Raw genomic sequence first — 26616 nt, forward strand, 5'->3', positions numbered from 1 at the left:
TTTTTTATTTTAACTATCATTTATTTCACTTCCAACTATATTTTCCATGTTTCTTATTTGCAGGTAGATTTTGATTTTTGGGTTTGTTTTTTTTTTTTGTAGACTTCCTGTTCTTGATCTCTAGATACCTCTTCTCTATCAGAGACAATGTTTTTCATAGATTTATCTGCTCCCTGAATTTTCTCTTTAGTTTTGTTTTTCTGTGCATTTGTTGTCTTTAGTCTCTCATGTTGAAGACTTTCCTCAGAGGTCTGGTGGTCCCAGGGGCACCTGGTTGGCTCAGTTGGTTAAGCGTCAGACTTTGGCTCAGGTCATGATCTCACATTTTGTCAGTTCGAGCCCTGCGTTGGACTCTGTGCTGATAGCTCGGAGCTTGGAGCCTGCTTCAGATTGTGTCTCCTTCTCTCTGCTCCTCCCCCACTTGTGCTCTGTCTCTCTCTCTCTCTCTCTCTCTCTCTCTCTCTCAAAAACAAATAAACGTTATGTTTTTTTTTTAATCTGGTGGTCCCTGGCTATCCATTCATATTTTGGGGAGTGAGACACCAAACACCGATTGGAAATGGATGGAGCCTGTTGGTTGATGGACTTCTCAGCCCCTTGATTGAGCTGCAAGGCAACATTTTCATTGAGGAACTACCAAATAGCCCTGTCAGTAATACTTTTCTCTAGGGAGGCTTGGTTTCTCCAGGGACATATCTTCCACTCTCAGTCTCCCACCCAAAGTTGAGACCTGCTTCTCAGGATTCTGGGATGTGGCCAGGGAAAGGGACTAAGGAATCACAGTCAAGGTATATACAGACCTCATGCCCTGCTTTACAGTCCTCCCTCTCTGTTTGCACTTAGGATCCCTCAGTCTAGAGCTCTCTAATTCCGTATACTAGGACATAAAGTCTCATCTTCCACAGGAAAATACTGGTTTTCCATCAGGTTTCCTTATCTCCAACACATACGTTGTCTCTAGCATCTGCAGAAGCTGGCAGTATAGTTTCTGAGCATTTCCAGACTCATGGGTCCTCATTTCCACAGCCACTCTTAGGTGTCCCTTCCCCACCCTGCTAAGCCAGGTGCCTCTTATCCACCCATTTTCTACATATGTTAGCGTTGGGATTATTGACCATGTGTAGTTCCCTCAAAGGTGGGGTTTTTCTGTATTTGGGGAGGATTTCTGAAGAAGGAAGGGGGTGTGGGCAGAAAGGTATCTGAGATGATGTCTTAGAACAAGAAGTCAGATGGCTCGTTTTCCATTGCTGACTTTGTCCAGCTGCTTTTTGGTATTTAATATTGGTCTGCTGTATATTATAGTTAGTTGGGGACAGTACTTGCTCCCCACTGGGTTGTAACGTCTCTGACAGGATTCAGTGAGTCTTGGTCATTTTGATATAACTCTCTACAGACTGATACATTTTTATTTAATTGGGTCATGATATATTCTCTCAAGGTATAAACTGGTTTGTATATAGTGGGTTGACTAACATCCATGGCACTCTCTGCTCTACCTGCCGACTATTCTGCAGCAAACCGTGGATTCTCCATCGGGATTGGTGACGTCACACCTGGTCAAGGGTTGCTAAAGGCCAAGTATGAGTTGCTGAATGCTGGCTATAAAAAATGTGATGAATACATTGAAGCCCTAAACACAGGAAAGCTGCAGCAGCAGCCTGGTTGCACCGCTGAGGAGACTCTAGAGGTGAGTCTGCTCCTCGGGTGGGTTAGCCACTTCATGCCCACAGGGCTGTGCTGCAAGCCTGAAGAGAAGGTAGCAGAAGGGAGGAGGAAGTAAAGGCAGTGCCTTTAGCCCCAGGTCAGCCCTGTGCGACATGTGTGTGTTCTCGTTTAACAAGGGGAGGGCCTTCAATCAGATCCTTTACATCCCTAGCAGCTTTCACGTTCTAGGTGGTGAAAACAGGGCCATCTGTTCACTTGACCACATGGGGCTGCTCTTGTTCCAGCGTCACACTTAGGCGCCTTCTGTAACTGGTACTCACATGCTTGTGCCCTTTCTATTTCTAGCATCTTTGGAGTAGAGACTGGCAACCGCAGCTCTTTAAACGGATGGTCTTTGAAGGAGCACCTAGCTGGTTCAGTCGGTAGAGCGTGCAGCTCTTGATCTCAGGGTTGTAGGTTTGAGCCCCACATTGGATATAGAGATTACTTAAAAATCAAATCTTTAAAAAAATAAAACTCAATGGATGGTCTTCAAAAGAGACTTGGGCACAGAAGAGGGAAAATTCATATCACATGCTTATCTGCTTCCCCTGTCACATTAGAAACTAGGTTAGCTGAGAACGTGCCGAGCAAGGGTCAGAATCAGAAAGAGGACCAGCCTCTGGGAGCTCTGCATTCTCTCAGGCAGCTTGGGTCGGCAGTCTGACTGCACCAGGATTTCACCTGGCTTTCTTCTGTCTCCCCTGCAGCCCATGGCTCAGAGCTTTAACTCACCTAAGTGTGGAAAAATGGATAAGCAATAAGAAATTTTCTGATGACATGAATTTTTTGTGAAATAGGAAGAAAAAAGAGTTGTAGGCACCATTCACCATTAGCTCATTCTTAATCTCACTGAGTCTTTTAATTTATTTTTTTACTTTTTAAATCCCAGTTAGCTAGCATATAGTGTAGTAATGATTTCAGTCATAGAATTTAGTGATTCATCACTTACATGAAAACCCAGTGCTCATCCCAACAAGTACCCTCCTTAATGTTCATCACCCATTTAGCCCATCCCCCCACCCAATGTTCTCTGTATTTAAGTCTCTTATGGTTTGTCTCCCTCGCTCTACTTATCTTATTTTTGCTTCCCTTCGCCTATGTTTATCTGTTTTGTTTCTTAAATTCCAAATGAGTGACATCATACGATTTTTATCTTTCTGTGACTTATTTCACTTAGCATAATACACTCGAGTTCCATCCACATTGTCACAAATGGCAAAGATTTCATTCTTTTTGATTGCCAAGTAATTTTCCATCGTGTGTGTGTATGTGTATGTGTGTGTGTGTACATACACACACATACATATACACCACATCTTTATCCAGTCATCAGTCGATGGACATTTGGGCTTTCCATACTTTGACTATTGTCAGTAGTGCTGCAATAAACATTGGGGTGCATGTGCCCCTTCGAATCAGCATTTTTGTATCCTTTGGATAAATACTTAGTAGTGCATTTGCTGGATTGTAGGGTAGTTCTATTTTTAATTTTTTAGGAACCTCCATACTGTTTTCCAGAGTGGCTGCACCAGTTTGCATTCCCATCAACAGTGCAAAAGCTGTTCCCCTTTCCCTGCATCCTCGCTAACATCTGTTGTTTCCCGAGTTGTTAATTTTAGCCATTCTGACAGGTGTGAGGTGGTATCTCATTGTGGTTTTGATTTGTATTTTCTTGATGATGAGTGATGTTGAGCTTCTTTTCGTGTGTCTATTAGCTATCTGGATGTCTTCTTTGGAAAAGTGTCTATTCATTTCTTTTGCCCATTTCTTCACTGGATTATTTGTTTTTTGGTATTGAATTTGATAAGTTCTTTATAGATTTTGGATACTAACCCTTTATCTGGTATGCCATTTGGAAATAATAATCTCCCATTCCTTCAGTTGCCTTCAGTTGCCCATTCCTTCAGTTTTGCTGATTGTTTCCTTCACTGTGCAGAAGCTTTTTATCTTGATGAGGTCCCAGTAGTTCATTTTTGCTTTTGTTTACCTTGCCTTTATCAAGTAAGAAGTTGCTGCGGCTGAGGTCTTTTGCCTGTTTTCTCCTCTAGGATTTTGATGGCTTCTTGTCTTATTTTTAGGTCTTTCATCCATTTTGAGTTTGTTTTTGTGTATGGTAAGAAAGTAGTCTGCGTTCATTCTTCTGCATGTTGCTGTCCAGTGTTCCCAACACCATTTGTTGAAGAGATTGTCTTTATTCCATTGGATATTCTTTCCTGCTTTGTCGAAGATTAGTTGGCCATACATTTGTGGGTCCACTTCTGGGTTGTCTATTCTGTTCCATTGATCTATGTGTCTGTTTTTGTGCCAGTACCATATGATTACAGCTTTGTAATATAGTCTGAAGTCCGGAATTGTGATGCCCCCAGCTTTGGTTTTCTTTTTCAACATTACTTTTACTATTCGGGGTCTTTTCTGGTTCCATACAAATTTTAGAATTGTTTGTTCTAGCTCTGTGAAGAATGCTGGTGTTATTTTGATAGGAATTGCATTGAACATGTGGATTGCTTTGGATAGTATTGACAGTTTAACAATATTTGTTCTTCTGATCCATGAGCATGGAATGTTTTTCCAAAAAGGAAAATTGTCAGAATTGTCTTCTTCAATTTCTTTCATAAGTTTCCTATAGTTTTCAACGTATAGATCTTTCACTTCTTTGGTTAGGTTTATCCCTAGGTATTTTATGGGTTTTGGTGCAATTGCAATGAGAGCAAGTCCTCTTTCTGCTGCTTCATTATTGGTGTATAGAAATGCAACCAATTTCTGTAAATTGATTTTATATCCTGCGACTTTGCTGAATTCATGTTATCAGTTCTAGCAGTTTTTTGATTAATCTCTCTGAGTCTTGAGAGAGAGAGAGAAATGGATGTTCCTCACTGGCACTTACCTAGGAATTTACTTGAGGCTCCAGCAGCATTTGTTTTTAGTGGAACCATGACTCGTAACTGATTTAGCACCCTCTCTGTGAGCTGAGAAAGGACACCTTGTGGATGAGCTCATGGACTAGAATATTCCTGTAGAGTCACCTCATCACATGCTTAACTTGTGGGAATTCACATGTGTGCTTGGAAAGTAAAAATAAGAGGTAAATTTTAGAATTAGCATAAACAGTTTTCCATTACTACATACTACATGGTAGCTTCTGTTCCTAAGTGTATTTGGGCCTACGTGTGCATGTACAGTTGATATGTATACAGACATATTGTAGAGGATGCTATACACATGCTATATACTTTCTGCCTTAGGGGCCATTTAAAGGATTTTTCAAGACTTTGTTACTAATCATTTTTACCTTAAACACTGATTTGGAACCTTTCCTTCCTATGGAAGGTTAGGGTCTTTATAGATAAGGCATATTGATCTTCAAAAGCTCGAAACCCTTTCTTTATTGGAAATCTGACATCTGGCTTAAATTTTGTCAGATTTCATTAAATGTCAGGTTGAAAAATAAATAAATAAAATTAAACAAATAAATAAATGTCAGGTTGAATGTTGGTAATCAGCAGAGTCCTCATGCACCTCGCTTTTTCCCTCCAGGCTCTGATCCTGAAGGAGCTGTCTGTGATCCGCGACCACGCGGGCAGTGCCTGCCTCCGGGAACTGGATAAGAGCAATAGCCCACTCACCATGGCTCTGTGCGGCTCCAAAGGTGTGTGCTCCTCCACCAACTGCCCTCATTGCATTCTCTGTATGGGCTGACAGGTTTTCTCCCAGAAAATGCAGGAGTAATTTCAGACCGTTCATTTATAAGGGTATGTCTTGGGGCACCTGGGTGGGTCTGTTGGTTAAGTATCCGACTCTTGGTTTCAGCTGAAGTCATGATCCTCGAGGTTTGTAAGTCAGAGCTCCGTGTCCGGCTCCATGCTCTTAGCACAGAGTCTGCCTGGGATTCTCTCTCTTTCCTCTCTCTCTACCCCTACCCCACTCGTGTCCTCTGTCTCTCTCGAAAAATAAATATATGTATATTTAATATATAAATATGTACATATTAAAATATGTATATAAAGGCATATGTTTTTTTATTAAAGATTTTTTTTTTAATGTATATTTATTTTTGAGAGAGAGGAGACACAAAATCTGAAGCAGGCTCCAGGCTCTGAGCTGTCAGCACAGAGCCCGACATGGGACTCGAACCCATGAGCCATGAGATCATGACCTGAGCTGAAGTTGGACGCTCAACCAACTGAGCCACTCAGGTGCCCCAGGGCATATGTTTTTAAATCATATGTATAGAAAGAGACTTAATTATTTACATCTTAGACACTTAACTCCTATTTTTTTTTAATTTTTTTAAATTATTTTTTTTAACGCTTATTATTGAGAGGCAGAGAGACACAGAGCGTGAGCAGGGGAGGGGTAGAGAGAGGGGGAGACACAGAATCCGAAGTAGGCTCCAGGCTCTGAGCTGTTAGCACAGAGCCCGACGCAGGGCTCAAACTCACAAACTGCGAGATCATGACCTGAGCCGAAGTCGGTCGCCCAACCAACTGAGCCACCCAGGCGCCCCCCTATTTTTTTTTTAATTTTTTTAACATTTACTTAATTTTTGAGAGACAGAGACAGAGCATTAGCAGGGGAGGGGCAGAGAGAGAGGGAGACACAGAATCCAAAGTAGGCTCCAGGCTCTGAGCCCACGTCGAGCTCTGTGCTAACAGCTCAGAGCCTGGAGCCTGCTTCAGATTCTGTGTCTCCCTCTGTCTCTGACCCTCCCCCATTCATGCTCTGTCTCTCTCTGCCTCAAAAATAAATAGATGTTAAAAAAATAAAAATTAAAAAAATAATAAAAAATTCAAAAAGCTTTCTAAATTAATGTATTTAGTGATATGGTAAATGCTTTAATTTCATAGTCGTCTAGGACCTAAAGCGTTAAGTTTCATGGTACTGCATTCAGATTCAAAACCTCCATGCTTCTATTTCTGTAAATTTTTTTGGCAGAATAAAGTCCAACTTTGCTGCTTCCCTCCTGCCCCCTGCAGTGTTCACCTTCCTGCTCCTGGTGAGCATGCCCCCCACTTTCCCAATTCTGTGTCTTTGCTTCCCACTTTTCCACTTTCTTTGGAATTTCTCCCCTCATCCCTTCTTATATGCACATTGTAATGTCCTCCAGAAGTTCAGCCTGGTGGCAGACTCTTCCCTGCAAGTCTTTCCTCCAGCCCCAAAGTGCTTACACTCCCTGCTGAGCCCTGCAGCTCTCCCTCAGCTTTTCTTCTGTTGCTGAGGGCTCCACCCTGTATTATTCTCGTTTTGGCTCTTACTGTCTCTAGACCGTGAGCCTGCGCTGTCATATTCCTGTTTTATCCCACGGATCTTCTTGTGCTTCAATTAACGTGGTTCGGTAAACAAATGTTACATTCCTGACCTGTTTCCCCAGGTTCTTTCATTAACATATCACAGATGATTGCCTGTGTAGGACAGCAAGCCATCAGTGGCTCTCGAGTGCCAGATGGCTTTGAAAACAGGTCCTTGCCTCACTTTGAAAAACACTCAAAGGTAAGTAGTAGTGGTTAAGACAGAACTTTGGAGGGCAACCGTGGGGAGTGTGGAAGAGTATTGGGAGCCCTGTGCTGCCAGAGCTCCCAGAGGGGGGCGTGTGTGGGCGGGCTCCTCTGGGGCCTTCCCTCTCCAACCCCTACAGAGTCGTGTGGGAGCCTTGTTAGATTTGCTGCTACCAAACTTGATCAATGCCCTCTTGTTTTCTCTCCAAGAGGGAGGATTTCAAGGTCCTTTCCAATAATCAAAATCTATAGATACCTCACGTCTGATCAATGTGTGATTATGGGAACACTGACATCAAAGTATGGGGATTTTAAAATAGTGATAATATGAACCACACTAAAACGACCAGGAAAGTGCAGATTTTCCTCTCGACTTCTCAAACTCGGTTTTTAAATGACCTCTGGGTTTCAGTGGCGCTGGTGGTTTGGGCACTGGTATAAGCAGAAATAGACAAATCTGTGCTAGGCTTCTTCTGGGACTCAGGGACAGACAACTTTTAAGTCTAGGTGAGGAACTTAGAGTAGGTTTGGTCACTCAGGTTCTGGATTTGGAGTCAGCTCTTATTCCCATTAAAGCACAGATACTGCAGCTGCTCTTATCCCATGGGACTGTGGGGTTTCTGTCCAGCCACCCCCACCCCTCCCCCGGGGAGACAGGACTGCTGTACTGGGAATGTGTAGGTATTTTCTGTATCATACAGTCTGAGGAACATTTTAGGGACTCTGTCCAAGATCAGAATTCACTAGAAGTCAGAGAGCCAAGTGGTCACTGGAATGGTGCCCATCTGTGCACGTCAGGCTCAGAGTTCTAAGGGAGCCTGACAAATTTAAAGGGGAGGCTGGGGGCATTCAAACTGCTTGGTCCACTTGCCTGCCACTGGCACCAGCACCAGCACCTGCCCTGCCTGGGAGCTCACCCTCCTTGTCTCTGGGATGGATGGTTTATGCCAAGTTCTTTCTCCTTTCAGAAAGGGCGTGTAAGGTCTGCCCCTTCATAAGCGTGCATTGGCCAGGTATTTATAGTCTAAAGGTGGGGCATCTTGTGATTTGAATGAGGTTTGAAGTTGTGGACCTTGAAGGTTTTTTGTCTGGCTTTTCTTTTTTCCCCACCTCTCTTTAGCTCCCAGCTGCCAAAGGCTTTGTGGCTAATAGCTTTTATTCCGGTTTGACACCGACCGAGTTTTTCTTCCACACAATGGCTGGCCGGGAAGGTCTAGTCGACACAGCCGTAAAGACTGCTGAAACGGGATACATGCAGGTAATTTGAAGAAATGTAGGCCATTAGCGGCAGAGCAGGACAGGGTTCCGAGGATTTTGACTGCTGAGTGTTTACATATTTTGTACATGAACTGTCACGTATCGAGTCTTAGTAATTGGGAAATGCGGGAGCCCTGGAAGTAAACAGCATAAAAAGGTAATATGTTCACTTCATCCCTTATGCCTTAAGTGATTCAGACCAGGCCAGGGCCACACTCACCAAAGCTGTACTGAGAACGTGGACTGGAAGTGTATCCGAGGACACGTTACTGAGCCTCACTGGGCCTCTGTTTCCTAATCCATGAAGATGTGGATGACAGTACCTACGTCCCAATGATTGAGAGGACTCTGCTTCTCACTTGGCAACTATTTATGTAGCCTCTTGTTTTTTAATTTTAACTGACTCCAAGAACTTACTCCGGTGCCTGCAGGAGGTCTTGGACACTTGGAGGGATGGCTCTCCATCATATGTGCAGCCCCAGGACAGTAGGCTCAGGGCGACAGGATGAAACTAGAGGGCTTCCTGTTCCCATGCTTCTCAGACCGCCATAAAAATATCCCTAACGGCAAACAAGTAAGAACACATCCCGACTTCATTCTTCCTTATATAAGACCACAAGCAGAGGATTTCATTTCATTCCCTGATTATCACTTTCTCCTCTGTCTTCCATGACCTGTGTTTGCTTTTATATTTTTTCAATGTTCCTGTCTCCTTATAACATCAGATAAAGTCAAATCTCCCAGTTGCTAGGCTGTGAACTTGCTGTGGCTTTGAGTCCCCTTTGTCCCCACTGTGGATCCCAGTTTAAGAAACACAGCCCTTTGCAGGCTGGGAAAGCAGAACTGATCAACCATAGGTGTGAATAAGACAGGCAGAGCAAACAAGGTTGATGAAGGTGAGAGCAGACTGGAGTCCATAGAAATAGCTATTTCCATAAATATGTGTGTGTCCTCATCAATACTTCCCCTTTTCATCACGTTTTGATGGGAAATTGCCCTTCAGTTTTGGAGTGTGCTGCTTTTGTCAAAAACCCAACAGACTGTGAAATGCTTTTACCACTCTTGCCAGAATGTCTTTTGACTGTATTTTTTGACTTTACCTTTTTGAAGTAGAGAGTATGACTTTCCCAGAGCAGTGTGTTAACTTAGAACAAATTAGTTCTGGCACGAGGGATTTTTGTTTTGAGGTTGCCTGGAGGAAGATTTCTTTCTCTTTAATTCACTGCACCACCATCACACTGCTGGCTGGAGCATTCTACTGGTGGAAGGTTCTCCCTAAGCAGATGTGAGAAATGGCTGCTGCCTGCTGGTTCAGACACAATGCCATCCCTGTTCTCTTTTCTTCCCCCTGGGTCCCAGAAGGGGGTATGCACCTGAGATCCTCTGTAATTCATATTGAAGTCCACCCACAGGGGTCCTGGATTCAGTTGTGTTTAGAAATGTAAAGCTGTTGCATTAATTTATACCTTAGGGAGAAAGAGAGGGAAGGGGCAAAAGGGCCTAGGAAAACAGTTAGTGTTTACAGAATCCTTTGGGGGTGATGGGCCTTAAATTACATGTATTCAAAAACACACTAAAGCACTCGAGGTTGGGCATATTCTGAATCCCACTGCACAGGCTTACGGGTCACTTCTGGGCTTGCTGTTCCAAAGGGCCAGGGGACTTTTTTTTTAAGGGATTTCTAATAAAATATTTTAAATGATGAAAGTGCTGGTAACCTTGAAAGTTAGCATTGCAGATCTCATCCCCTGCACACGTGACTGGCCTTCTCAAAGCAGCTGAGCGTTTGTTTCCTCTCCTCCTCTTCCTTCAGAGAAGGCTTGTCAAGTCCCTTGAAGATCTTTGCTCACAATACGATCTGACAGTCCGAAGCTCTACGGGTGATATTATCCAGTTCATTTATGGGGGAGATGGCTTGGATCCTGCAGCTATGGAGGGAAAAGATGAACCTTTAGAGTTCAAAAGGGTTCTGGACAACATCAAAGTAAGATTTAGCATTATATCTGGGGTTAGAGTGTTTCCAAGGACGTGTGTTTACAATGGAGGCATCCTTTGGAGTATCACACACAGTTAATACTCGAGTTATATCTATCCAGCCACCGGTAGTATTTTTCGTCTTGTGTTACCCTGCATAATTTCCCCAAATTTGAAGGAAAAATATTTTTTCAATTTCAAAGTCTAGTATTGGTAGTAATCCAATGCCAACAGAAGAGGGCTTTGGTTTCTATCTAGTGAAGCATGTTACCAGCCAGTGTTAAAAGTCGTGGGTGTTGAGAAGCAAGCTTTAAGCTTTTACTAAAGCACATGCTTTAACTAGGGGTATATTTTAAAAAACCTTTTTGAAAGGTAGTTTGACAATACTAATCTGAATTTATATGTAGGTGTCTTTTGACCCAGCAATTCCACTTATAGGAATTTGCCCAACAGAAATGACTTAAATGTACCAAAAATGTTTTTCTAGCACCTTTTGCCCATATATTAGGGTAATATGCAGCCTTTAAAACTTTGGGGGACTCCCATGAGCTTTGGGGTAGGGGAGTAGTTTCACTCCTGAAATGTTTAGGGTTTTTTTGTTTTTTGGGGTTTTTTTTGATTTTTTTTTTATTTTTTATTTTTTTATTTTTTTAAAAAAACAGCGATATATAATTTCAATGCAAATCTGGGATGGGGTGAAGGTTGAGAAGTAATGGAACGGTACCCACTGAATCACCCACACTCACTCTTTATGTGAGATGGAGTGGGTTTATCCTGTCTTCAGAATATAAAATATGCTTTGAAAGAAAGAAAAATCATAGATTGGTGAGAAAAAATCATGCTCACTCTGAGAAAAGTCATTTTGTCTCTTGTAAATTCTTTCATTTAATCCTGCCCCCACCCTCAGTCACCCCCGTACACATCACACTATTTCCTTTTGATACTTGAGGCAGTCTTCCCGTGTCAGAGCGAGCCTGCGCTGAGTAAAAATGAGCTGGTCCTGACCACGGAGTCAATCATGAAGAAGACGGAGTTCCTCTGCTGCCAGGACAGCTTCCTACAGGTGAGCTCTGTACTGGTGGGAGCACCCAGCTTGGCCATCAGCAAGAGATTATTGCCCGGTGCCGGCAGATGGTTTTTATAAGCGAGGGGCAGGGGCTGTGGGGTGGAGTGTGTTAAAAGTGTTTTCTTTGTTAAAAATTTCAGGAATGGCCCAGGCAAACTCTCAGCAGCCGACATGAAGAATTCGTGTCATGTCCTTCTTAGTGTCTGTCTCTCACGCAGGTGTCACCCTGCTAGAAGAAAAATACTTCTTTTAGAGAACTATTGTTTTTTGTTGTTCTTGTTTTTTAACCTTGTTCCCCTATCAACCCCTTTACCTGCTGTCTCATCTTGCAGACCAGCTCTTCCCACAGTCATTGCGAATCCTGGTAACTTAAGACTTCATTTTTTTTTTTTTTAATTTTTATGTTTATTTATTTTTGAGAAATAGAGCATGAACAGGGGAGGGGCAGAGAGAGAGGGAGACACAGAATCCGAATAGGCTCCAGGCTCTGAGCTGTCAGCCCTGAGCCCGACTTGGGGTTCGAACTCACAAACCGTGAGATCATGACCTGAGCTGAAGTCAGAAGCTTAACCAACTGAGCTACCCAAGACTTCCATTTTTAAGTAATCTCTACACCCGACGCAAGGCTTGAACCCACACCCTGGATGTCAAGAGTCTCACGCTCTACTGCCTTAACCAGCCAGACGCACCTGGTGGTGGTGGTATAAATTGCTCTTCCTGTTACCATAGTGTGGATCAGTAGTTCATGGAGTCAGCCAGGCTCCTTTTTCCAGAGAGCTGTTACCTTGATAACCTCTTAGGGCTTTGTTAGTTTATTGTTTCTTTGTTTTTTTTAATTTCACTGACCTGCTGGAGCAGCTCCTTCCTGTTTATTATCACGGTTATGATCAAAAGCAGAGGGATACAGAAGCCAGTAAATGGTTGCCTTTGTGTGCCAATGGGTGATTCAAATGCAGCACAAAATTGGCAGGAATCTATCCCTTTCAGTATATCAAAAATGACAACAGTCATGTGAAACTGAAAGAGTATTCTAGTCAAGTATGCCCTTGATTCTTTCTTTTCCTATGTTGAGGTGTGAAAGGCGAAAAAGAGACTTCCAGATTTCAATAAGTTTAAATCCAGAGTATGGTTGGTCTGGGTGCCTTTGTTTGTGGTTTTTCCCAAATTTTCATTTTTTTTTTTTTTAACAAATTAGAATTGTGATTTGGTGTTTATGCATGATTATATTATATTCACCTATTTACTATTCTGTTTATCCTCAAAGACCTTAACTGAGACAGGCTATGAGAAGTACAACGAGGTAACGTGCTGAGCATGCTGGGAGTGCTAAGCTTAAGGGGTGAACTTGGCAGCAGTCCGGCTGTTTGCCCGCCCCGGCGAGCTTCCGCCTCACTCCCGGCACAATCGGCTTCCCTGCTCATCACTCTGGCTCCCTTCTTGCCTTTTGCAGGGTTTTACGGGTGCCTCCCTGACCAGGAGTGTGTGCGTTTTCAGTGAGCACTCCTAGCCCTCAATATGTCACACGCCCTGCAGATCCCGGGGACACCCAGATGACTGTGTCCTTGCCCTCTGCGGGCTGACGGTCTAATGAGCTCAGGTCCAAAATCCACTGGCCGGAACCCGATTTATCTGAGGCCACGGAGGCCACTCCTGAGTGGCACGGAGCCCTGGCCGCCCCAGAGGCTGCTGCCGGTGCCCACAGTTGTGCTGCGGAGGGTGTGAAGACGTAACTGCCGCTTAACTGTGTGATTAATTGCCTGCCAGTTGCCGTGTTGTGAGTTCTCTTTTAGTATGCATGGGTTCATTCAGTTGAGTTCTTAGTAGCTTATTTCAGTTTTCATTTCTACAAAATGAGCCTTTTTTTTTTTTTTTAAACCTAACTTTCAGAATATCTGCCCTAATTTTTGTGTAAGGAAAGTCATTCCTTTCAGCAAAGCCGCTGGGAGCAATGTCCATTTGGGTGGTAGCTGAAAGACTCATCTCCAGTGCCTAAGCTGAGCAATGGTTGTAGGTGTGTGTTCTTTTACTCCTTCTGCGCGCAGAGTTCCTCACAGGTGAAAGTCCACAGGTCTGCTCAGCCTTGGGCTCTCCTCCGGTTTCGCTGTGCCGGCAGGTGGGGCAGCCTTTAACAGCTGGCGCGAGATGACCACACCTGGACCGAGAGGGCTTTCAGGAGCTCCCCCTGAGGGCACACAAGCACAGCTAGACGAGTAGGCTGGGGGAGGAAATCACCAACGTGAGAGAGGCTCTTCACGCTGAATGGCGTAGCAGGAAGACGAGGCCATAGCACATACTCGTGCCTTTGCACGCTCCTGCCGTCGAGCAGAGCCATGCCAGGAGAGACGGTTCCAGTGCCCTCTCCGGTCTGGTTCCCTGCTCTGGTTTGCAGGAGCTGACTGTCTAAAGTGTAGTCTCAAACTCCCAGTTAGTGAGTAAATGTGGAGAGCTTTTTAAAGAGTTACTTAAAATTTTTTTAAGTTCTTATAAATTGATAAAAGTCCTTTCTGAGTAGAATGACGATGGGGCACAGTACCCCTCGTGTATTCCACGCTTGGTCGAGGAGAAGGAAGAGAGTTGGCGCACAGGAGCAGTCGTCCTGAGGAAGCTGCATTCGTGAACGGGGGGCAGCCAGAGGGCGGTGGATCTCTGGTAGCCCCTTGGTTAGCTGGGCTCCCAGTGGGCAGAGGTGGCACTGCAGAAACCGCTGGCCCAAGACTAGTCTTCAGAGAAAGCATCTGACTTCAGGGACAGGCCTGTTGCCTTGGCCAAGCCCATGACCTCCCAGAGCCCCTCGGGGCCCTCCACTCTAGCCTGTTAGGGTTAATGTCGTACCACCTCACGGGGAGGTCTCAACCCCTGGGCAGCTGCTGACCGAGAAGGGCCCATGAGCCATGGACTGTGTGGATATAACCTAAGGCTATTTAAACATAACAACAGTAAGTGTTAGGGGGGTTTTGCTTAGAAAAGATAGTAAGAAATGGCCAGGTGGTCTGTGGGAAGCTAAAGAGATTAATTTTTGCAAGGTTATGATAAAACTGGGCTCTAGTAAGTGTTAAGCTCTCTGTGGGTGCCCATAGGATTTTATCTTTGCAGAAGTAGGCTTCTGGTTCCATCTGCTTTAAAATACTTGTTTCAGACAAAACGTTAGACATTTTCAGCTATGTGATACAGACTGAGTAGACTTTGGGTAGGACATACTGGTCTCTCCTTAGGGTCCCTCAGCCCGCCTTATAATCAAGAAACAAGACTTCTTGAAGCTTTGCGGCCACCGCAATATGCAGTCCACCCTCGGGCTGTCCATGTGTGTGGGTCTGTCCTCTGCCAGCCACACAGAGCAGCTGGGTGCCTGCACTGACATTCAAGAGTGACATTTAAGCTCACTGCCACCGTTACTTGTCCACAATCAGTGAGGGAAATTACATTTCTAGGAGGGCTGCTGAGGGAAGTGCAGTCTGTCTACTCTCCCATATTCTCAAGAACGCCCCTGGATCAAACTAGAGCAGCTAATCACCAGCCCCCATGCCTCTAAAGGATGGCTGCTGCATGGCGTGTGCCATCAACTCACCTGGGACCTGCCCTAAGAGTCAGCACTTGACGTGTGAGCGCCTGGGAGCCGGACTTTGATGGGTGTAGCTCACTAAAGCTCACCACCCCTCTGTAAGTCCTCCTTGAGTGCTGGCCAGTCCTGCTTCCAGGAGTGACTACAGGGTGGATTTATTTCAGAGATACACCATAAATTGCAGAACAGATGGGTCTTCCCCTTTGAACGGTTGCCAGAAAAGTTAGGCCTGTGGCCAATAGCCCTGCCCTGTGCCTCCTCCACATGATGTCCTTATCGCCTTCTTCCTTGCTCCATGTAGATCTCATCCAGGGCTTTGAGTACTATTCTGAAATACAGAGGGGACAACAAATACCCAGATGTTTCATTTCCAACTTTGCTTTCCAGGAATCCTTACAAAGTCCTAATTGTTGGGAAGGGAAAGTGACCCCGGGTGGGGGAGATGCAGAGGTGAGGGTCAGAGAGAGAAAGAGAAGCAGGGATTTGGGAGTGTTTTCTTTGAAATGAAGGCAGGCTGAAACCACGTGTTTGTGATGTATATACAGCATCTACAAAGCTATGCATTAGCTGCTACTTAAATTGATCATAAGTTCAGAAGAAAGCCTCAGAGTAAGTCTGCTTAGAGACTACAGGTTTGTTCTAGCCGTGCTGAGCTGTGTGAGCGCAGGTGATGGGAGAGCAGAGGAGAAGGCGACAGCGTGGGACGCGCTCCCCGTGCCAGGGTCTCGTGGAGCAGGCGCAGGGGGCGGAGCTAGCCATCACGAAATCAGTGGACACCTGACATTATTGACGTTTGTAAAACAAACTGCCATCTAGGTTCCCGAGAAATACACAACTGATGCTTGCTGTGTAATCTTTCAGGAAATAAAAAAATTCATTAAGGGTGTTTCTGAGAAGATCAAGAAAACCAGAGACAAATACGGCATCAACGATAACGGCACAACAGAGGTAACGGGCGGCCTTCCCCGACCGGCTCAGGCACCCTCGTGGGCTCCGGTGCCACCAGCCTGACCCTGCACTCGGCTTCTGTCCTTCCAGCCCCGGGTGTTGTACCAGTTGGACCGGATCACCCCCACCCAGATTGAGAAGTTCCTGGAGACCTGCAGGGACAAGTACATGAGGTACGCATGCTAGTTTTCTCAGACTGCCAGGCAGTTGCATGGGCCTCTGTCCTTCCTGTCTCCCCAGTGGAGCAAAACCCTGCGTCAGCACCACTTCCTGACTGTCAGCATCTGAGCAGGTTCTGTCCCCTCATCTCTTAGGGGCTCCGGTGGGGAGGTAGGCTGGATGCTGCAGGCGGTGGAAATAATCTCAAAGACGTTTCTGAGTGTCCTCTCCCTGTGGAGTAACTATCGATATGTTTGGCGGGTACCAGCTGCTCTGTCCACCGTCGGCACCATGTGTCAGCAGGGCTCTTGGATCTTCTGCGGGCAGTTGATGTTTGGGCCCACTCACCACATGCTGACCACAAGTAGCCAGTGGTCACTTCCGTTATCAGAGCCCCCCTGACTGTCGTACCCCTTCCCCGCCTCCATCTGCACCTCCTGCCGACCTGTTGCAAGCACAGCCCAGCTCGTAGCGTATTCGCTCCTGACCCTGATGACACCTGCGTTCTTGTCTGTGGAGGGAGGAGAGAAGCGGAGCCTCCTCCCAGCAGTTTTGCTGGGCTTTTCTTCCATACCCTTCCCTTCTAGGGCACAGATGGAGCCGGGTTCTGCGGTGGGTGCACTCTGTGCCCAGAGCATTGGTGAACCAGGCACCCAGATGACCCTGAAGACTTTCCACTTTGCGGGCGTGGCCTCCATGAACATCACCCTGGGTGTGCCCCGGATCAAAGAGATCATCAACGCTTCCAAGGCCATCAGGTGCCCGCCCTCCGTTTCCCTTTTGTTCTCCTGCTGCCTGTCACACATTCTCTCATCAAGTGTGATACTCTGATGGGCAGTGTGGTAAACTCTGGTGATAGGCTTGTGTTAATCAGATCTGGGGTTTTAAAAGACCCACTTGAGAAAAGTCAAAATCAGATACAGTGAAAACTGAGGCAGTGGTTGCTTATGGCCACAAGTCACGTGAAAGGGAGAAACAAAAAAAAAATGACTGGGAAAGCTATTAATATGTCCCTGTAGATTTCAACTGGAGACCTGACTATTCCCAGCCTAATCACGCCTGACAGTGAGTGTGTCACTTGACTATTGGCCATATTCTGTGACTCCCAGGTGATTTCGTGGTAGGGCTTGTAGGTCATCTGAGACTAGAAAAAGATTAAAAACTCTCTCTCTCTGTCTCAAAAATAAACATTAAAAAAAAATTTTTTTTTTAAAGAAAAAGATTAAAAAAATACCTTACAATGCATTCTGTGACAAAATCATGATTCACTCGCGCTCCACATCCAACAAAGGGATGACAGGTAGCATTCAACGAAGGAGCACCACGCTTGGTTCTAGAACAGCACCTGGAGGCGTCCAGGGTGGCAGGGACTCTGCAGCCTTCCTGGGCAGCTCCAGTCTCTCCCAAGAGTGTGTTCGGGGGAAGCCAGCCAGCACGTTCAGGGCACAGGCTGGTAGAGAGTGACTGGAAGAGTTGGAGACGTCCTGGAGAGGCGGTGGTGCAGGTAGGGCACAGCGATGGGAAGCTGTAATACACAAACACGAAGGGTCGGTTCACTCGGAGAGCAGAACCAGAATAACACCTGCGAGGACCAGAGAGGAAGAGATAGGTTCACTTGGTCAGGAAGAATGTCCCAAAAACTGTCTCATTAACTGATAGAGTGGGTCGCGGCATGATTTCTAAAAATAGTAAGTCTGGGTGAGAATGTCTGTGAAGCCCCCAGTAAATGCCCTAGGAAATTGCAGTTGTGTTTAGCGTTAGGATCCGGTAGTGCCTGGATTTCACAGAGCAGCCGTCTCCCGGCGGGCTCTCTCCTGCTGTAACCACTGTCCCCCTGCCTTTTCTCAGCACTCCCATCATCACAGCCCAGCTGGACAAGGACGACGACGCAGACTATGCTCGCCTCGTGAAGGGCAGAATTGAGAAAACCCTCTTGGGAGAGGTAAGAAGAAATCCCTCTTGGCAACAAGAACACTACATCAGGAACGTTGTGAGCAGGCGTAAACACCAGTGGTGGGTGTACTGGTCATTGTGGCCATGCTGGCCCGTGTCCCTAACCACAAGCAGCGTATGCTCTTTGGAAAGGGAGAAGTGACTGTGTAACGTTCTGCTCTTTTGACATGACAGATTTCAGAGTATATTGAAGAAGTGTTTCTTCCGGATGATTGCTTTATCCTCGTCAAACTCTCCCTGGAACGGATCAGACTTCTGAGACTGGAAGTGAGTCACGTAATTAAATGTGGGCAGGAAGTCATCCTCCGTTAGTCCCAGGATGGGCGCCAGTAAACTGGGGCAGGAGCTAAGCGAGGCACGAGAAGCACTGCAGAGACTTTATTTGGGTTTCTGCTCTGTAAGAGTCCATTGTACTTCTCTCTCTCTCTCTCTCTCTCTCTCTCTCTCTCTCTTTTTTCTTTTTAAGTTTATTATTTTGAGAGAGAGAGCACGAGTGGGGCAGGAGCAGAGGGAGAATGAGAGAAAAGCCTAAGCAGGCTTCCATCTCGGAGTCACATCTCACAAACCGTGGGATCGTGAGCTGAGCTGAAATCCAGAGTCAGACACACAACCGACTGAGCCACCCAGACCCTCACCCCCTTTCTCCCTTTCTAAACCCGACCCTGACACACACACTCCCATCTAAAGACATGCAAGAAATTAGTTGAAATTTTATGAAGCCACGATACTTTTTCACTATAGCATAGTACTACGGGGTCTGGCGGGAGCATAGGGCCACCCGTGTCTCACTCGTCTGTGGGCCCTCAGCACAGCGCCTGTCTGGCTCGGCGAATGTTCTTGGCTGGGTGGCGTACTCTGGCTTACTATTACTGGTGTTCTTGAATACATAAAGATTGAAAGATCATCAGCCTTTCTCACAGATCAGTTGAGGCAAGGTTGCAAACGGAGTAACTTCCTGGCACTTTCCTCTTCCTCCCAGGTAGTTAACATCCATACTGCCCTTAATACATTGTTTCAGCCCATTCTCTCAAGTACCAAGTTTGTGTTGCCCGTAGACTGATTCCAGATTTGAGTGCCCAGTTGCCCAGCCTGGGGGCTTCTGTAGCCTAGCTCGGGCCACCTGCCTTGTGGCTCTTCTACCAGAAGAGCCGGGTTGCATTGAGGAATGTGGCTCATGAGCAGTTGTAGTGAGGTCAGTAAGGGGGAGGCTTCACTGACACTTTTAAATTGTCCTGCTCTCCATCCCCCGCTCCCAGAACCTCAGAGCCTGTGTGTGTTGCTGTGAATTGACCATCCATGTTCAGTGGGGAAAGACGTTGGTTTGGGGATAAGGGGAGGTTGTGGAAAAAAAAAAAATCTCTACCTAACAAGGAAATACATAGTACGTCTCATTTTAAAACTTCATGGTGAGAAGCAAGATTAGGGGGGAAAATGAGGTGGCTCACTGGGGGGCAGTGATGGGAAAAGGCCATTGAAGCCTCCACACACGTCAGTGACGTCCTCCGTGTGTGGCCCGTGCCCGGCCACCTTGCAGGTGAACGCTGAGACAGTGCGGTATTCCATCTGCATGTCTAAGCTCCGTGTGAAGCCTGGTGACGTGGCCGTTCACGGTGAGGCCGTGGTGTGCGTCACCCCCAGAGAGAACAGCAAAAGCTCCATGTACTATGTGCTGCAGTTCCTGAAAGAGGATCTTCCCAAGGTGAGACGAAAGTCCCTTCTTGGCCCCTCCCCCAGCCTATGCCCAGAGATTTGTAAAGGGAGAGGTGGCATTTACCTCTCCCCCAAATACCCAGCTGTCTGGCAACCTGAGGACTGAAGGTCCTGCGGAGACTGAAGGTGGTGCCTGTTTCTTCTTTTCTGCCACGTCCCTCTGGGATCAGGTTTTTCCCATCTTAGCACTGCCATGCTGACTCTGCTTGTTAGATTCCTGCCTGTTCTGTCGTAAAACTGATGGAGTATATATGGCATGGTCCCCTGATCTTCCGTTTTCTGCATAACCCCTAATAGCACACAGGCACTTTTCGGTTTGGTAAGACCTGAGAAACGGGGATGGTCAAGGTGCCAACCCAGTTCTCACAGCCTATGTGCTTTCTGAGGGTAACGGGGCCATGGGGCCATGGGCACCACAGGGCCTTGAGCCTTCTGTGTCTCTGAGTGCAGGTGGTGGTACAGGGCATCCCAGAGGTTTCCAGAGCTGTCATCCACATCGACGAGCAGAGCGGAAAGGAAAAGTACAAACTCCTGGTGGAGGGTGATAACCTGCGGGCAGTCATGGCCACTCACGGCGTGAAGGGCACCCGCACTACCTCCAACAACACCTACGAGGTATAGCTCCTGCCCAGGGTCACCTCCCAGTTGTCCCAGCACACCCCTCTGACCCTGCCACTTGCCCTGGACCTACCACTAAAGATTGCCCAGCAGTCCGTTTCTGGTAGAGGGCCCGGAGTTTGCCATTTAGCAAACGGGCAGAGGAGAACTGAGGGAGAACTTGGGACGGCTTGCCGGAAGAGGCTGCTTGCACTCATCCTGGCTCTCTGTAGGTGGAGAAAACCCTGGGCATCGAAGCTGCCCGGACAACTATCATCAACGAAATCCAGTACACTATGGTCAACCACGGAATGAGCATCGACAGGAGGCACGTGATGCTGCTATCTGACCTGATGACCTACAAGGTTCGTGGGAGGGATGTGGCGTGCCGAATGTCTCACACACGGCTGTGATGACACCATTGAAAGAAAATCAGATGTTACCATCACCCAAAAGCCAAAGCATGTGGTCAGGCTGGGTGTTCTGGTTAACTTCCAGGATGAAATGTGCCACCTCATGGAATGAGGTGGGATGTTATTTCTGTCCTTATTAGAAATGTCCTCCTAAAGCAAAACTGGCCATTGCCGAAAGCTTAGGGATTTCCATGGAAAACCAAGGTGTTTATTTCCCTTCGAACCCATTCATCACACTTCTGTAGCCATTTCCAGGTAAATGATAAGTTAATGTGTTCTGAAGGGGAGGTTAGATGGGAATGAGATTGGTTATTTTGTTTTCCTCTTTTCCCACAAATCATATTCCCCGGAGTAGTACCATAAGATTTTCAGGACGCCTCCGCATAGAACGAGGTGGGGAAATGACCCGTTTCCTCCACCCTTGGTAAAGGCTCTCGTTTTTAAGTCTTCCCTTCCTGTGCTGTTCTCTACGCACGTATGTGTTACGTAGTTGCAGTGAGTAGTGGACATACCGTTTTTATCCTGTTTTATTTGTTGTAAGTACCTTCCACATTGTTATGTAGTTTTTATAAATATCCTTTTTAAACGATGATGCGGTATTCACTTGAATGAAGGCACCTAAATTTACTTAACTCTTTCCCTACTTTGAAACTCTCAAATTATTTGACTTTGGAGTTCTTTGAGCCATAGTAAACATCTTCAGAAATACTCTTTTTTAAAATTAGGTCTTTAATTCTAGCTCTCAGTTCCTAGTTCTCTCTTCCAATGACACGTGGTCATGAGTGTAAGGGTCCGTGTCGCCGTGGGGTACAGGCGGGACAGATGGCCGTTAGGGTCCTGTTCACACCTGAGACTGACCTGAACTGCCACCTCGCTGACCTCTGCTTATTCTGTTGATGGGGTTGCTTTGGGCCTTTGTAAGGGGCGTGAGTACCACCCTGTCCTCTCCTCTCCTGATGCAGGGTGAAGTCCTGGGCATTACGAGATTTGGCCTGGCCAAGATGAAAGAGAGTGTGCTGATGCTGGCCTCCTTTGAGAAGACAGCCGACCATCTCTTCGATGCTGCCTACTTCGGGCAGAAGGACTCCGTGTGTGGTAGGTTTGGTGTCTCTAGGAGCTTCACCAGAGGCCCTTGTTGATAGCTTATCTCGTGGGCTAGGGCTTCCCAGGAGGTGAGGGAACTGAGTAGGCAGAGCTTTTATTTTTTGAGAATAAAATCACGGATGATCTTTTTTTCTCCAAAGCCTGGCTGTGGCACCCTGCGTCCCTCCCTCTCTGTTACATGGCTCCTCTGTCAGTACAGACGGCTTTGGGGCCAAGAAGAAAAGATCAACCTTGGGCACCAAGGAATTTTCTCAACCTTGGAGTTGCAGTCAGCCACTCTGATCCTGCACCCTCTGTGTGGTGCCTGGGCTGACAGGAGAGGGACAGCGTCCAGCGCCCCTGCTCTCGTGACCCCCCGGGAAGGAGCCGCCGGGCCCAGCACCGTGCGTGCACTTCCTTCGGCACATGTGTGAGGTGCAGGTATTAAACCCTGCATAGGCGAGAAGAAGAAACTAACTTGCTTGCTGACAGGTCTCGGCCTACACCGGCCTCCTCCCCCTGCTGCACAGCGCATCTCTGATGACAGCCTGGGAGAGGAGAGCTGTGGGGGAGCCATCACGACAGTGCCCGCTGCCCAGCTGGCTCTTCCCTGAGTCCCAGCACTGAGTGCCTGCTGTTCTCTATCCTTTCTCATGCGAGACCCTGCAGGCCCGAGGCGGGAGTCCCCGGGGGACTCAGTAGCCTGCCCAAGGTCACATTCTCATCTGGCCCAAGCAGGGATGCCCAGCCTGGCCGCCGTCCCCACCACCAGAGCTCTGCTTCCTGGTGGTCGTTTCCCGTCTCCTCTCCCAGTCTTAGGTGGATTTGCCAAACAGGTGGCGGTCAGGTGGGGGTGCCCATCAGGGTAGACACCTCTGCTTTTTTCGTTCCTAAGGCTAACTCTTCCTCCTTTCGGAAGGGACGCAGCTTGCAGATAGAGGGACAGAGAAATTACTACATCGTTTTTAAGATAATGAATGGTCAGAGGAAAGAAAAGGGAGCAGAGATTGGGGCAGGAGAACAGGGCAAGGCAAGGCAAAAGTAAGAGCAAGCATGCTTGACGATGGGACTGACAGCCAGCACGCACCCCACACACTGCCACCTCTCTCCATGCCGACCGCCTCCAGGGCCTGGCTTGGTCACACCATTCCCACTCTGAAATCTCCCCCTTCCTCGTCCTTTAATGTTGCTAATTCCGTGTCAACCCTCACATCGGTTGGTCTTTAATTTGGTGGTTGTCTCTCTGGTCTCCTGGTAGCACAAAGCCCAGAACACAGTAGGCAGGCACTCATTATGGAAGCAGAAGCCTGATCCAAAGTTGGAGTGGAGTTCAGAGAAGGAATCTGCCCCATCACCTCACTCCTGTGTCTGTGCAGGAGCCTTGTCTTCTAAGTGCGTCTGGTTAGGGCTGTGGGTTTCCAAGGCACAGGTGTGCTGTTAGGCCTGGCCCAGCCCTGACCCCGAGCACAGGGAACAAGTTTCTGCTGCTGTTTCCAAGGGGATTGGCATCTACCGACCATCAGCCTGGTTGCTTTTCTTCTAGGCCCTAAGTTAAGGAAATATTGGGTGGCTTGGTGTTTCCTGAGCATCATTCAGTATCCTTGCTGTCTACGTGAAGGCGTGCCTACAGACAGCGGGGACCTGCTGGGCTGTGAGCCCACCCCTGTGTTGAAAAGCCCTCTCATCCCCTTTCTGGTTGGTTTCAGGGGTGTCTGAATGCATCATCATGGGGATCCCCATGAACATTGGAACTGGGCTCTTCAAGCTGCTACACAAGGCCGACAGGGACCCAAGCCCTCCCAGGAGGCCCCTGATCTTCGACACAAATGAATTCCACATCCCCCTTGTCACATAGTCCAGGGAAGAAGGGACCATTCCTGACCTTGGCTCCTTGTCCCGTCTGGAAAGGGTCGACATTGGCGGCCGATCTGGAGAGCTTGTGCTTCCTGAGACAGACCCTGACATCCCCACCGTGCTGCCAGGTACCCCAGAGTCACGTGGTTTCTTCCCAGGCGCCACGGCATGCAGCCGGCATGCACCCCAGGAGCAGCTCACCAGTGGCCCTGATCACACCACGGTGCATGATTGGGAGAACTGAGGTTTGTCTGTCTGTTTGAAACCCTGGAGTCACGAGGAGACCCCGGCCAGGCATCTTTGTCCTTCTCACTTCACCCATCACACCATGACCCAGAGCCGGCTATAAGCCTCACGGTCAGGGCATGTTCCTGGTTTTTCTGTCCCTCAGTCATGCTAGAATCTCTCAACATGGCCTACTCATGTAAATGTTATCACTATTATTTATTTGTTCAGTAAAGAGTCTCGTTATTTGTTATTATTTTGGCTTTACTTTCAAAACCAAGAAGCTATAAAAACTAAGAGAGCCAGCATCAAAGTATCATGGGAAAAACTGGTTAACCAAAGGGACCAACTAGGATTTGTAACCAAGTTGAAACTGTTATGAGGCCCCAATACTCTGAAACATCTTTAACAGACACCCCTGGCCACCCCATTGTTTTTGTTTACCTCTGACCCCCGTAGGGGGAGTCTCTGCCTTGTGACAGGAGTCAGACCCTCCTTTGTAGCCAGTAGAAGCCTTGCCAAAGTTTGGAGCCCGCTGAGGTGGGGACTGTCAGTGTACATGGAGGTGATGCATGAGGCTGGTCCAGGCCCCTGCACTGCCCGGGTGGCAACCACACCCCCTGAGGTATGTGCGCATTTGCCCTGCCTCCCACATCCAAAGAGCAAGCAGGGCAGGTGCAGAGCTGTGGCCTAAAAAGTGCCCCGGGGGCTGTGGTGGGATAGGGCCCTCCTGGGTACAGACAGGCATCCTCCTTACATACAGGTAAGGGGTGAACGGGCCACCCAGACAGGAAAGGAGGACCACATGGGGGTGGAGTGTCAGAGCTGGCGGTGTGCCCCATTTGGCAATAACAGGCTACTCAAAGGGTAAATCTGTAACAATCGAAAGCACCTGTCAGGCTGGGAGGAGAGCCAGCAGCGTATCCCAGGAAAACCCACGTTTAATTGTCTTCTTGGTGTTCTGCTGGTGACTGCACCATCACTGGTGGGTTTTCCAGGGCTTGAGATGGGGTTTTGTGCAACAGAGGAAAGAAATGGACATAGCATGTCTCAGAGAGCAGACGGTTTTACTGCTGGAGACTGCGGTGCTTTGTACTGAATTAGCTCCTTAAGATTGGGCCAGGGTCACGGAGAAGAGTGATGATGGCCGCAGCTCTCTACTCTCTCTGGAGAATGTTCTGTGAAGTCTGCCCTCCTTCCCCTCCCTGTCCAGAGCCGAGTCCCACTGATGTGGTTCTTACCTCCTCACCAGAGGCTTGGGAAACCAAGGCTGTTTAGTTGGAAGTGAGATGGTAGTGAAAAGTGGGGCTTTGACCCTACTTCCTGGCTCCATGTACCTGAGAAGGTCTACTTCCGAAATGTCACCCATTCTCTCATTGTATCCAGCCGCTGGAAGAACCAGCAGCCCAAACTGAAGACGTAAGAGTTTATTGTTGAGTATGAAGATGGTGTGGCTGATTGAAGAGGCGGATGTGGTAAAAGAAAAAGTAGGGGAGGGGGGCCAGGCCCCCCCCCCATCTACCTCTTTACCACTCAGTCAGTTAAGCATCCAGCTTCAGCTCAGGTCATGATCCCATGGTTTGTGAGTTCAAGCCCCGCTTGAGGCTCTCTGCTGTCATTGCAGAGCCCGCTTTGGATCCTCTGTTCCCCTCTGTCTGCCCCTCCCCTGCTTTCCCTCTCTCTCCCCCTCTCTCTCTCCCTCTCTTTCTCTCTCTCTCTCTCTCTCAAAAATAAACATTAACAAGCAAAGAAAAGAGAAAGTAGAGAAGATACACAGAATTCAAGTAGTATTACACAGAACTATGCTTGGCTTCCTCGGACGTTCCCTAGCTGGTTCCCCCCGTTCTGAGTTCATGCTGCCGGGGTATATTTCATATAACCACTCGTTCTGGGGTCTGTGTTAGAATGAATGCTTTCTCTCCCATACTGAAGTGATTCTGAATTCAGCATTCTTGACCTGAGCGTTTGGCCATTCTCTGGCTTAAAATTCTGTTAAAATTAGTTTGGCCCTGTGGTCTCCTTGCACCCATGAGGTTGACTTAGGAACTCCTCTTTAGGTGAAAACTCACTTTTCAGGTTCTACCTCCCACCCCTGTATCTCTGACCTAAGCTAGCCTGGTTCGTGACACAGGTGAAGCCTGTCAACTGGCTTGTTCAGGGTTGTCGCTTGAAACGTCACCACGGGCACCGCTTCTCTCGCACAACCTGCAAAGAAACCTCAGAGCCACACCACCGCCTTCCTGAAAACCAGCCTGGCAGGGAAGCATCCGGCCTGCCCAGAGGCAGAACTGCTGGAGTGCACAAACGCAGAGGAAAGATGACGCGTGCTGCCGTGAGCGGTAGAGACGATCCCGCCAGGAGCCGCGTCCCGCTCGAGCCAGTGCTCTGGGTGCCCTCAGGAGATGTGTGTGACTGTGCTGCATGCGGGCATGGGCCGCGTGTGGGTCAGCATGGCGCCTGGGAAGAAACCACATGTCTTTGGGGTGCCTGGCAGCCCCCGCCCTGCTCCCCACCATGGGTACCGTAGTGGGCATTCACCTCTCCCCGAGGGCTCACCCACCCTGCTCTGGCACTGGGCCGTGGGCAAGCACGGAACTCGGACCCCAGATCCACGCGGCA

The 26616-nt window shown here is 47.6% G+C and overlaps 1 protein-coding gene across 1 annotated transcript in view; it reads left to right on the top strand.

Moving 5' to 3' along the window:
• The window catches only part of POLR3A (RNA polymerase III subunit A), a 51587-nt gene extending 27334 nt beyond the window's left edge, over nucleotides 1-24253 (top strand). The window contains exons 16-31 of the mRNA XM_030334183.2: nucleotides 1515-1687; nucleotides 5242-5353; nucleotides 7076-7194; nucleotides 8320-8457; nucleotides 10270-10440; nucleotides 11380-11493; nucleotides 15917-16003; nucleotides 16094-16176; nucleotides 16750-16920; nucleotides 18011-18104; nucleotides 18290-18382; nucleotides 19650-19814; nucleotides 20276-20440; nucleotides 20656-20787; nucleotides 21798-21930; nucleotides 23625-24253. Of these exons, the coding sequence (XP_030190043.1) occupies nucleotides 1515-1687; nucleotides 5242-5353; nucleotides 7076-7194; nucleotides 8320-8457; nucleotides 10270-10440; nucleotides 11380-11493; nucleotides 15917-16003; nucleotides 16094-16176; nucleotides 16750-16920; nucleotides 18011-18104; nucleotides 18290-18382; nucleotides 19650-19814; nucleotides 20276-20440; nucleotides 20656-20787; nucleotides 21798-21930; nucleotides 23625-23773 (2099 nt within the window). The 3' untranslated portion in view covers nucleotides 23774-24253. The remainder of the gene's footprint in view (nucleotides 1-1514; nucleotides 1688-5241; nucleotides 5354-7075; nucleotides 7195-8319; nucleotides 8458-10269; nucleotides 10441-11379; nucleotides 11494-15916; nucleotides 16004-16093; nucleotides 16177-16749; nucleotides 16921-18010; nucleotides 18105-18289; nucleotides 18383-19649; nucleotides 19815-20275; nucleotides 20441-20655; nucleotides 20788-21797; nucleotides 21931-23624) is intronic.
• The last annotated feature ends 2363 nt before the right edge of the window (nucleotides 24254-26616 follow it).

This window comes from Lynx canadensis, chromosome D2, assembly GCF_007474595.2.
Source record: "Lynx canadensis isolate LIC74 chromosome D2, mLynCan4.pri.v2, whole genome shotgun sequence".
Taxonomy (NCBI): Eukaryota; Metazoa; Chordata; class Mammalia; order Carnivora; family Felidae; genus Lynx; species Lynx canadensis.